Genomic DNA, 13,542 nt, shown 5'->3' on the forward strand with positions numbered 1-13,542 from the left:
TTGTAGGAGACCTAATCATCAAATTGAGGCAATCAGGCAGAAGGCCAAAAAGCAATTTCGAATGAAGCAAGTTTCGTTTTCCTTAGAAGGCGACTTTGAGAGGTCCTTATAAGACTGCATTGAGAGATCTGCTATGGTAGAATAAGATCTACCACAACAGATCTCTCAATGCAGTCTTATAAGGACATCTCAAAGTGGCCTTCTAAGAGAGTCTTTTCTTCAGAAGATGACCACCTCATCTGTGAAATATTTCATAAAGGTCAAAGGTTCTATAGAAGATCTCATAGATAACCCATAGAGATCTTCTTATTGCGAAGCCTTCACCACATCTTTCACATAAGGACTTATTAAAAGCTCGTCTTCCACAGAAGGCAAATAAGAAGTCTCGATTGAAGATAGGATCGTCTTATTTACAAGGCGACATTGAGAGGTAGCTTTTATGGGATTCTTTTTTTTTTTTTTCTTAGAGGTCAGTCATCTTCATATGTGTAATATTTCATAAACAGGACTTAATGGAAATAACCTATGAGAACTTCCCATGACGAAGACCTCATACAGTGGCTACCTTCCACATAAGACCTTAATAAAAGTTCGAAATGGTCCTCTTTATTAGAAGGCCACATTAAGAGGTACTTATAAAACCGCATTGAGATGTCCCTTGTTGGAGACATCGTTATGGGATTTTTTCTTAGAGGTCGGTACCCTTCTTCCACGAAATATTTCATGAAGGCTAAGATCCTTAGATGACTTTATGGAGATAACCTAAGAGAACTTTCCATGATGAAGTCCATATACATTGGCTATCTTCAACAGAAATCTTATTGAAAGTTTGTCTTCTAAACAAGACAAAAAAAGAAAACTCGATTGAAAAAAGGTTCGTCTAGAAGGCTACATATAGAGGTCCTTACAAGACCGCAATGAGAGTTTCTATGTAGGATACCTCATTATGAGATTGTTTTTCTTAGAGGTCGGTCCCCTTTTTCCACGAAATATTTCGTGAAGGCAAAGAGTCTATAGAAGACCTCATAAAAAACTTCCTAAGGCGAAGACCTGACACAGTGGCTGTCTTCCACATAAGGCCTTATTGAAAGTTCGTCCACCACAGAAGGCAAGAAAGCAGACGAGATTAAAAAAGGGCCATCTTCCTTAAAAGGTCACACCTCTTTATGAGATTGTTTTTCTTGGAGGTCGGCTCCCTTCTTCTATGAAATATTTAATAAAGGTCAAGGACCTTTAGAAGACCTCATGAAAAAAACCTGAGATAACTTTCCATGACAAAGACCTCACCCCCGGAAGATGAAAAAGAAGTTTCGAATAAAGAATGGATCGTCTTCCATGAAAGGCCACATTGAAAGGTACTCTGTAGAAACCCCCGTAAAAAGACAGTTTATTTTAGAGGTCGACTCTTTCTTTTTGAGAAAAATTAATCGTTTGAAGGCCACATGGAAAGGCCTTTTACCAATATCTAATCTATATACCTTTCTCTAGAAGTCTCCATGTGAAGTTCTATGCAAACCTCTTCAAGAAGTCTATGTGGATATTTTTTTCTGTTTGAAAGCCGTATTTTATAGTCTATAGAAGACCTTAGAGAACCCTTGTGAGAGACCTCGAAATGAAACAGTTTTTAAAGGTCGGTCCCCTTCTTCCATAAAATATTTCATGAAGACAAAGAGTCTTTAGAAGGCCTCATGAAAATAACCTGAGATAACTTCCCATGACGAAGACCTCACACCCAGAAGGTGAAAAAGAATTTTCGATTAAAGAATGAATCGGCTTCCATGAAAGGCCACATTGAGAGACACTTTGTAGAGACCCCGTGAAAAGACAGTTTTTCAGTGGACGCCTGTTTCTTTTTGAGAAAAATTAATCGGTTGAAGACCTCAATGAAAGGTCCATATCTAATCTATATACCTCGAAAACAACTTTTTTTCCCTAGAAGTCTCTATTGGAAGTCCTATACAAGACCTCATTCAGAATGTGTTGGATAACTTTTTTTCTATTTGAAAGCCATATTCAATTCCGAGGCTTTGCTGAGAATAAAGTCTCGGTTAGGTAACATTTTAGCAGGCTGCCCCAATTCGTTTATACGTTATATAAAATGGTCATAAGAGCGCTGGTATATTGCTATTTCTTTATAAAAACTCAGACTTGTAATTTAGAATTCTACAATAAAATAAATAAGTTCGGCTGGGCCCAACTTTTATTACCCTCCACCATTTGAAAAGAACTTAAAATTTAAATTAAAAATAAACAATCCGTCGAGAAATCCCATTTTTATGTGGGGGCTGTACGAAAACGTGGAGCTGCATACGATTTTTTGTCATAGGCTGCAGTACCGATTCCGAACTTCAAATATGAAATTTGAGACAATTCTGGTGAATATTAGAAGGCACCGTTATATTTGGGCTACACGAAAACGTGGACGAACATGGCCCATTTACGAACTTAACCTGTCTACTGGCAAAATACACATGTGTGTAAAATTTTAGCCTTCTATCTCAATTCGTTCGAAAGACTTAGTGTCAGGATATATATACCTTGTGGGGTCTATAATGATTATTTCGTGGAGATACAAACGGAATGACAAAGTTAACATACCCTCCATCAAATGGTGGAGGTATAAAAATCGGAGAGTTCAAAGGCTTAAGCCCATAAATCCACATCCAATCCATCAATCAGACAGTTAATCATACAGCGAACATAACACACGAAATGTTTCGTTTCTACAGAGATTTCGGATGGTATCTCAATCAGTCCACTAGTAACTCAATCGGTCATTCAAACAATTGGCTAGCCTTTGTTTTCTATCTCTGAGAGGCTTGGGGAAGACCTCTATTAGATGTTCAGCTCATAATCGATATTCAGGATCATTTATTAATGTAATTCCATCTATGGAAGACCTCCAAGAAGTCTTCTAGCTATTGTTCTTAATATAGCTTTATGTTCATAGAAGATTTTTCGGAATATATGACCTCTTGACCTTTTGGAAGGCATTCTATCTGTGAAAAACAAAAAAACATATTTTATGGAAGACCCTCAGGAAGTCCCCTGTGTCTAGGTTACATTTGGGAGGTCTCAAATTGCCTCCATGGTGTACATCGGCCATTTAATCACTTAACGATATTTACTTATCAGGTTACTAATTCCTTTCGAACCCGTATTTATTTATTTATTTATTTATTTATTTTTTTTTTTTTTTTGAACTAAACATATCGGGGAGTTCTAATAAATTCACTGCCACCTGACACATATTTAAAATTCATTTTTTTTTTTTTTTTTCAAAATAAAACTCTATTTCAAAAGTTCGGATTTTTTTAATTTTAATTCTTTATTTTATTGTTTCTTATCGTAAATATCTTATTAAACATACATTTATTTTTTATTTTCTTCTTCCCCCTCATCGTCGAGTGACCTCTGATATTTCTCAATCAACGATCGCTGCTCTGGTGTTGGTTGAATTTTTCGCACCGGTACCAAATCTCCATCTTCGGTTAGCATATAAATGCTATCGTCTTCTGGTTCGGCTTCAATGGTAGTAAACGCGGAACGACGTCTTGCACATGGGGGGCAGACACCCGTAGGACCGCGTGGCCCAACAGCGCCGACTATATTACTACCACGACCAGGAACGCCTTTTGGTCCTACTGTACCTTTGAATCCTGGCGCACCAATTGGTCCTTGGGCACCCGGCAGTCCGGGATAGCCTCGATTGCCTTTTTCACCCTTTGGACCGGGATTACCATTGGGCCCCGGTGCACCCTCCAATCCGGGCTCACAAACGCAGGACTTTAACACAGCATGGCCCAGGGAGGTTAGACCTGGAAATATTTTGTGGAATTAGAAAAAAAATTAGTTTTTATTTTTTTTAAGTATCCTGGAAATTATTTATTTTCAATATCCTGTGATAATGGACATACCCAAGAGCAGTAAAAAAGAGAGAATTTTTTTCATAATTGGAGCAGATGGTTTGTCTCTATTGAAATTCAAAATATGACTATTAAATAAAATCTACTTCAGTTTATTTTATATCAAACCTTAACCAATATTTTGAAAGAAATAAGAATAGATGCCCCTCATTTAGGTATTTTTCTATTCATAATCCGCTCATTGGTGTCAATAAGATTCTCAGTGGTCTCTCTTCCCTAATAGATCCTCTCATGTAGGCACTTACAATTCATAATCAGCTCATTGGTGTTAATAACATTCTCATTGGTCTCTCTTACTCTAAAAGTCTGTTATGTTCTCAATTTGTCGATGGTAATTTATGGCCCATTGACCGGTTAATGGCACACGCCCATCATTGCTTCTAAGCCATGTTTTATTGACGCTTAAATGCAGCCAATGCTGCACACCAAAAATCTATTCATCGACTAACTGTTTGCAGCATTTTATCAGTGTGGAAGATGATTCAGTTCCCATTTGATGACTGTTGACGAAATGGGAAGTGGCCTCTTTTGTACCGTTTTTTATTGTTCTGGGTTATATTTCTCCAGAGTTTTCGTTAATATCCAAATGGAAAATTTGATACTATTTGATTATGAAATAATTTTTTATTGTTATAACAGTTAAATAGCCAGAGGTCATTGACCAATAACATATCCAGAGATCTATTTGTTTTTAAAAAATAGAACTCGGGAAAAGATCTTCATTTGTGATAATGACTTTCTCTTCCCCAGAAGACATAAGAGGTCTTTTCCATGGAATTGCTTGGAAACAGTCATTCTTTTATAGAAAATTTTGTAAGGAGATCTTCCTCTATAGAAGTAAATAAGAAATCTTCTGCAAAGGGAAAATTGTGCTAAGGCGGAAGTCTCACGAAGCAGTTTTTTGTCCTTCTTTTAAGGGGATTTTTTTTTCACAGAAGATTTTTTAGAAAAATTTTTTTTCCCATAAGAGATCATTTCCAGAGATCTTCTGTCACATAAACCTCTATGTATAGAAGTGTTTTTACCGAAAATCTCAGCAAGTGGTCTTTCAAAACCCGACTTTTAGAAGCCTTTTCTTGGGAGCCCTTCAGCTAGTCTTCTATCTAGAGGATACCTTTAGCAAGACTTCCATACATATATTCTTTCTAAGCAAATAGTCTTCCCGAAACAGACTTTTAGAAGTAATTCAATCTACAGAAGAAAGCCTTCTGGTGATCTTCTATGTAGAGGATATATATAAGAGGAGGTCTATCTCCCATTGCAAACCTTCAAAGGGCCTTCTTCCCATAAAAGATCTGCTTGAAAAGCTATTCTTTCTCAGGAGGTAGTTTTCAGACTTTTAGAAGTTTTTCAATTTACAGAAGATTTTCAGGAGGTATTTTTTATTGAAAGCCTCCAGGTCGTATTCTATCTATAAGATACATTTAGAAAGACTGATATCTATCAGTGGGTCTAAAAATTGACTCATAAAGGGGTCTTTTTCATAGAAGAATCCATAATGGGGTCTTCTTTCGAGGAAGACCCCGTTATAGGCATTCTTCCATAAAAGACCTCCGTAAGAAGCCTTCTTCCATGGAAGATTCGAAAAAACGACCTTCTTCTATAAATAACCTCAAGAAAAAATTTTGTTTAATTGAAGACCTCGGAAAAAGTTGTTCTCCCCTGGAGATCTTAGGATAAGTCTTCAACCATAGAAGAACTCTAAAGGAGATATTTTCCAAGAAGAAACCTTCTTCCAAAAAAAAAGTTGGACCATCCACAATTATACATACAAAGTCGAAATGAATGACTACATAAACAATTTTTTTCTAGGACGATTCCGTTGAAAATTTTCGGAAAAGCCATCAACATATCAAATATAGAGTTATTATATGGTAGATATACCAAAATGTGTACCTATGTTAGCTGTTTTTGTAGGGTGGTTAGGAACCCATAACAACCTTCAAATACCAAATTCCAGATAACTCCGTTCAAAAATATGTAGCGTCTGGGACTATACCACAATGTGGACCAATTTTAACAGTTTTTTTCAAGGTGGCTAGGAACCCAAAACAACCTTTAAATGCCAAATTCCAGACAGTTCCAATAAAAAAAGGTCGAAGACCGCAAAAATGCTTAAAAATATGGGAGTCCATACCACAATGCGGACCTATATTAAGTGTTTTTGTAAGGTACTTAGGAACCCGTAACAATCTTCAAATACCCAATGACAGACAATTCCATTGAAAAATGTGCCAAAAATCGTCGAAAGTCTTCAAATGAGGTAGTACCGTCATATAGGTGATATACGAATAAGTTGGCTGATGGACGACATCTTTGAAATTGATCTAAGTTCAGATCGAAAACCCAAGTGTACCAAATTTCAGAACTTTATCTCAATTACTTTGGATGATAGCTTGATTACAACAGACGGACGGACACGGACACACAATATCAGATTTGAGAATTCCAACCCTGTGCCTTTACCCAATACCAAATTTGTTACCATTCAGTATTTTTCATACACTTATAGAACATATTTCCAAAACCAACTCCAAAATTCATTCCCACATACCAACTGAGAGCTCATTCCAAATTTAGTACTAATTAGTATTTTTCATACAATTATAGTTCACATATTCGAAATCCAACTCCATATCTCAATTACAGATGTCGATAATATATTTGAGGTTTCCAGGTCTATCCCTTCACCCAGTACCAAATTAAGTACCATTCAATACTTATCGTACAATTTGGTACCATTTAGTATTTTTTACAATTAAAATACATACTTCCCAATACAATCTACAAATCTTAATCCCAGATACTAACAAAGACCTCAATATCAAATTCCAGACCTATACCTTAACCCAATAACAAATTTAGTACCATTTAGTATTGTTCGTATAAATTTAGGACGAATTTCCAAGACAACGCAAACTCCCAAATACAAACACTATCAGTAATCTAAATATAAATTTTATCTCTATCCCTTCACCCAATAGCAGATATAGTACCATTGAGTACTTTTTCATAGTTGCATTCGGTACTTCTAATAGTACCATTCGGTACTTTTCATAGTACCATTCGGTACTTTTCATAGTACCATTCAGTACTTTTCAGTCTGTCTGCCTGTCCGTCCGTCCATCCGTCTGTAAAAATTACTCTAGCCTCGGAACAAATTGAAATTATTTTTTTTTTAATCACATGATCAAATGTGTGTTGCGACTGCAGGACTTTTGGTATTGAAAATCGGCTATATAGATCCACGTTTTGTTATAGCCCCCTATATAACTCTACCTCCATATATCCGGTATTTTAATGTCTTTAGTGACATTATTCATCGAAATTGTTTGAAATTTCGTGTTTGAAGTTCCTAATGAGTACTACAGCCTGTGACAGAAAATTGTCTTTGGAGATCCAGGTCTTCGTATAGCCCCCATGTAACGGCACCTCCCGATATTCGGTATTTGATGATTTTAGCGACATTATTCACCGGAATTATTTCAAATTTGGTATTTGAAGTTCCCAATGAGTACTACAGCCTGTGACAGAAAATTGTCTATGAAGATCCATGTCTTCGTATAGCCCCAAAATAACAGCACCGGCCTATATTCGGTATTTTGATGCTTTTAGCGACACTATTTACCGGAATTGTTTAAAATTTGGTATTTGAAGTTCGTAATGGATACTACAACCTAAGACAGAAAATTGTCTGTACAGGTCCATGTCTTCGTATAGCTCCCATAGAACGGAATCTGACGATATTCGGTATTTTGATGACTTTAGCGACATTATTTACCGGAACTGTTTCAAATTTCGTATTTGAAGTTCGTAGGCTGTAGTATCTATGACAGAAAATTGTTTATGGAGGTCCAGGTCTTCGTATAGCCCCCATTATCGGTACCTTCCTATATTCGATATTTTGATGATTTAACTACATTATTCACCGATTTTTTTTCAAGTTTCGCATTTGAATATTCTAATACTGGCTTATGACAAAAGTTGCCTATGGAGGTCCACGTCGTAGTATAGACCCTAAAATAATGGCTACATTCGGCATTTTTAATGTTGTAACAGAATTTTTAACGGATTTTGTTTTTTTTTTTTTTTTTTTTTGAAAATTGCCAAATTCGTTCCAAATGCTGGAGGGTATTCAAAGGTCGGCCTGCATCAGATTTTACAATTTGATTTGTACATTTTGTAATATTTTTTCACCTTAAAACAATTTTCCCATTGGGTAGGGTTATGGTCAGGGGGTTCAAATTTACAAAAAAAAAAATAGAAATTTTCTTATTTTTTTCGAAGTTTAAGAAATTTACTTATGCCCTAAAGGGTAACAATTAAAAACCAATCGACACGGAATTTTACATGAGGTCGGAGATGAGGTCAGGGCAGAACTTTTCAAATTCGGATAACGATTAGATTCTATTTAGTGGGCAAAATAGACCACAATTTCGTAAGAAATTGTTTGGAATACCTATCAGCAGAGACAGAGAGAGAGGGAGAGAGAGAGGGAGGAGAGCGTAAATTCAAGGCAAATGGCCGCGGTCAAAAATCAAAAGAAATATTTGTGCCGGGCTGGATTGGGACATAAGGGGGCTTCCAACATATGATAGTGTTGTAGGGTATCACATGGTCAGGCCAGCACGACTATAGCCTTTGCATATTTGTGTCTCAATCAATTTCTCCATCTATCTGTCGGCCAATTTATGTATATATTTAGATTTTCGGTATTTTTAAGTTATTGACACATTCTTCTTGAATATTTCACTCAATTTTGTCCCTTATATTTTTCCGCCATAATTTTAGCTACTTTATGTTATTAAATTACAAAAACTTCTTGTAGCTAAATTTTTTTCAGGTTCAAGATCGCCATAAATTTCAAAAACCCAACAATTTAAGGAAACTAACTAGCCGAAATGAAGAAATTCTTCGTAGGGGATTTAAGTTTTCTTGCCCAACTAAGCATACAAGCAGTCTAAACAATCAGAATTTACGATGTTGGGATTGGGTCATTAAATATGTGGACAAGCCGAGGAAAAGACACCAAGGAGGAGGAAGCATACGAAAACTAAGGTCTCACTTACAAATTATGTTAATGAAGTTACAACAAAGGCCGTTATCCATGATAATGAGTGGTGGATCGAGGGTGGGGGGGAATTTGTGTTGAAAAATCTCCACAGAACACAAACGCATTTTCAAATGTGGACGTATTTAAATTTTTCTAACGGGAAACTAGAGGCCACCACAAGAAAAATAGAGGAGAACAAGATTTTGTTTTTTTCATACGACATGACTGCATCCAGCTTCAGTGGAGGTTGGGGGGGGATATTGAAAAATGTTTCAATAGTTTGTTGTTGATGATTTCCAGTTGAGGAAGAGGAGCCATTGTTTTAATCAAAAAAAAAAACTAGTTTAGTTTTCAAATCTCGTTCTCGGCCATATAAATACCCAAAACTGGCTGCAAGCCAATTCAGTATTGCCATGAACCTGGAGCGATGAGGCAAATGCATAGAATTTTGAAGTTATTAACAATTTTGGGTAAGATTTCCATTTTGGAATTGGAATAGAAACTCTAACGAATTTCTTCTCTCATTTTCCCAGGAGTTTTCATTCACTCCAGCCATGCCGGCAGCACAAGTTGCGGCTGTGCCCCTGGTCCACCAGGTTATCCAGGAGATAAAGGTCCCCCAGGTTATCAGGGTCCACGCGGTGATGTTGGCTCTATGGGCAATCGGGGACCCACTGGACCGCAAGGTCCCCAGGGACCCAGAGGCGAAACGGGTGATCGAGGAGTACAGGGTGATTCGGTGCCCGTCGCACAATACGAACCAGGTTTACCAGGTCTCCCAGGACCACGGGGACGTTGTGGTTGTCCCAATAATCGTTTCAATCAATTTGCCAATAGATTTTCACCCTATGACAGCCAACAATCGCCGGATTATGGCGATGGCTATTCGGAATATAATACGGGAGATTATTATCTAACCGATAATAGGGGGTATTTGAATTATTTAGGTCAACGGATACCACCGCAACTTATGCAGCACACTACCACCACAACGACCACGACAACTACGCCACCACCTCCCATATCGGATATAATGTTTCCCCATCGGCTGGCAGGCCTTTCCAGTGGTCTCTATATGTTGGATGCCAATGGTGTTTTGGCACCATTTCAACCTAGCAATCCATATGAGCTTTTTGCCATGGCAGAGCCGAGCACAACCACCACAACGACGACCACAACAACTACACCACGGCCCCATCATGAATCCAGCACCATGGTCAATGATAAAGTTTATATTTTGGGTCCAAAGGGTACGCTAATTCCATTGGAGGTATTCGGCCTTCACAAGCCTAAACAATATCAGCGGAAACCGACTAGAATGGTTAGTAGCTATAACAAGTGGTTACGTGGCATGTTAATGGGTGAAATGTTGCCAGATTATGGGGAAAATGATGGGGAGACGGCCCCTGTTGAGGATGATGATGATACTGAGGGTGGTGATGTCTTCGATTATGGAGATAAATAAAATTTTTTGAGAAATATTTATTTAATAAAAGGAAAAAATTGAAAAAAATATTTATTTGTTTTCATTTAATTTGGGAAATGGTACCAAAACGCCTATTGGGTTTAAAATTCGGGTAAAGGTACTAAATATGGTACCCTTTGTATTTCAGGAATTTTTAATTTGAATTTTAAATTAGGAATGAGGATCACTCATGGAGTGTATACCACTTGTCCCAAAGGGTTTTTGTGGAAATTCGCACCATAAATGTACGAAAAGTACTAAACTGTACTAAATTTGGTACCATTTCGTATCACTTGGACGATTAGAGCTAAAAACTTGATATTTGGAATAGGAATCAAGATTGAGGAGTAGTGTCGATGTAAGGAGGTGGTTTTGGAAGTGTGTACTCATGTATACGAAAAGTACTAAAAGGTAATAAATTTAGTACAATTTAATTTCGAAGGGACGGATGGAGCTGGAATCCTGAAATTTAAAATTAGCATTAATGGCGGAGGATAGGATTGGGATATACAGGAAGTTTTCGAAATTTGTACTTATGTGCAGGAAAAGTACCAAATGGTACTAAATTTGGTACAATTTCGATTTAATGGAACGCATACAGCTGGAATCCTGAAATTAAGAACTACTTTTACGATTTCATGATTTCTAAGAAAATATTTTTTTAAAAAATCCACGTTTAATGATTTCTAAGAAAATATTTTTTTTTAAAAATCCACGTTTCATGATTTCTAAGAAAATATTTTTTTAAAAAATCCACGTTTAATGATTTCTAAGAAAATATTTTTTTTTTAAAATCCACGTTTCATGATTTCTTGAAAAAATATTTTTTTTTTAAAAATCCACGTTTCATGATTTCTAAGAAAATATTTTTTTAAAAAATCCACGTTTAATGATTTCTTGAAAAAATATTTTTTTAAAAAATCTACGTTTGATGATGTCTTAAAAAATATTTTTTTAAAAAATCCACGTTTAATGATTTCTTGAAAAAATATTTTTTTAAAAAATCTACGTTTGATGATGTCTTAAAAAATATTTTTTTTATAAAATCCACGTTTTACGATGTCTTAAAAAATATTTTTTTAAAAAATCTACGTTTGATGATGTCTTAAAAAATATTTTTTTAAAAAATCTACGTTTGATGATGTCTTAAAAAATATTTTTTTAAAAAATCCACGTTTAATGATTTCTTGAAAAAATATTTTTTTAAAAAATCCACATTTCATGATTCCTTGAAAAAATATGTTTTAAAAAATCCACGTTTCATGATTTCTTGAAAAAATATTTTTTTAAAAAGTCCACATTTCATGATTTCTTGAAAAAATATATTTTCCCCAAACAAAAAAATTCTTTAAATAAAAAAGTTACTGAAAATAGCCCACCATTTTCTTCCAAATAAAGAAAAAATTTCCTTCCTTGAAAAATCTTGAAAAAATATTTTTTAAAAAATCCACGTTTCATGATTTCTTGAAAAATATTTTTTAAAAAATCCACATTTCATGATTTCCTGAAAAAATATTTTTTAAAAAATCCACGTTTATTTATTTCTTGAAAAAATATTTTTTAAAAAATCCACGTCTCATGATTTCTTGAAAAAATATTTTTTAAAAAATTCACGTTTCATGATTTCTTGAAAAAAATATTTTTTAAAGAAATCCACGTTTCATGATTTCTTGAAAAAATATTTTTAAAAATAATCCATGTTTCATGATTCTTGAAAAAATATTTTTTTTTAAAAAATCCACGTTTATTTAGTTCTTAAAAAATATTTTAAAAAAAAAATCCACGTTTCGTGATTTCTTGAAAAAAAGTTTTTTTTTAAAAAAATCCACGTTTCTAGATTTCTTTACAAAAATATTTTTAAAAAAATCCACTTTTCATGATGTCTTAAAAATATTTTTTTAAAAAATCCACGTTTGATGATGTCTTAAAAAATATTTTTTTAAAAAATCCACGTTTGATGATGTCTTAAAAAATATTTTTTAAAAAATCCACGTTTGATGATGTCTTAAAAAATATTTTTTTAAAAAATCCACGTTTGATGATGTCTTAAAAAATATTTTTTTAAAAAATCCACGTTTGATGATGTCTTAAAAAATATTTTTTTAAAAAATCCACGTTTGATGATGTCTTAAAAAATATTTTTTTAAAAAATCCACGTTTGATGATGTCTTAAAAAATATTTTTTTTAAAAAATCCACGTTTGATGATGTCTTAAAAAATATTTTTTTAAAAAATCCACGTTTGATGATGTCTTAAAAAATATTTTTTTAAAAAATCCACGTTTGATGATGTCTTAAAAAATATTTTTTTAAAAAATCCACGTTTGATGATGTCTTAAAAAATATTTTTTTAAAAAATCCACGTTTGATGATGTCTTAAAAAATATTTTTTTAAAAAATCCACGTTTGATGATGTCTTAAAAAATATTTTTTTAAAAGATCCGCGTTTGATGATGTCTTAAAAATATTTTTTTTAAAAAATCCACGTTTGATGATGTCTTAAAAAATATTTTTTTAAAAAATCCACGTTTCATGATTACTTAAAGAAGAATTAAAAAAACACGTTTCTAGATTTTTTAAAAAATATTTTTTAAAAACTTGATTGCTTGAAAAAATATTTTATAAAAAAATCCACGTTTCACGATTTCTGGAAATTTTTTTTTTTAAAAATTCCACGTTTCATGATTTCTTGAAAAAATATTTTTTTTAAAAGGTCAACGTTTCATGATTTCTTGAAAAAAATATTTCTTAAAAAATCCACGTCTCATGATTTCTTGAAAAATATTTTTTTTAAATCCAATTTTCTTGATTAATTGAAAAAATATTTTTTAAAAAATCCAATTTTATTGATTTATTGAAAAAATATTTTTTAAAAAAATCCGCGTTTCATGATTTCTTGAAAAAATATTTTTTTTTCCCAAACAAAAAAAAATCCTTTAAATAAAAGAGATACTGAAAATTGTCCACCATTTTCTCGCAAATAAAGACAAAATTTCCCAGAATCTCAAATTAAATTCCCACGATCATTTAACTCCAGTAATCCGCTTCATTCATTCTTATTCATTCACTCAGCAACAACAAAAAAATTTACTTTGACTT

The 13,542-nt window shown here is 33.9% G+C and overlaps 1 protein-coding gene across 1 annotated transcript; it reads right to left on the minus strand.

Moving 5' to 3' along the window:
• Window positions 1–3,372: 3,372 nt before the first annotated feature.
• On the minus strand, window positions 3,373–4,178 carry LOC101889569 (collagen alpha-1(X) chain-like). The gene is made up of 2 exons (XM_005176653.1): window positions 4,172–4,178; window positions 3,373–3,818 (listed from the first exon to the last, which is right to left on the minus strand). The coding sequence occupies exons 1-2, from the start codon at window positions 4,176–4,178 to the stop codon at window positions 3,373–3,375; spliced, it is 453 nt and encodes a 150-aa protein (XP_005176710.1).
• Window positions 4,179–13,542: the final 9,364 nt, after the last annotated feature.

Source organism: Musca domestica, unplaced genomic scaffold, assembly GCF_030504385.1.
Source record: "Musca domestica strain aabys unplaced genomic scaffold, Musca_domestica.polishedcontigs.V.1.1 148, whole genome shotgun sequence".
NCBI lineage: Eukaryota > Metazoa > Arthropoda > Insecta > Diptera > Muscidae > Musca > Musca domestica.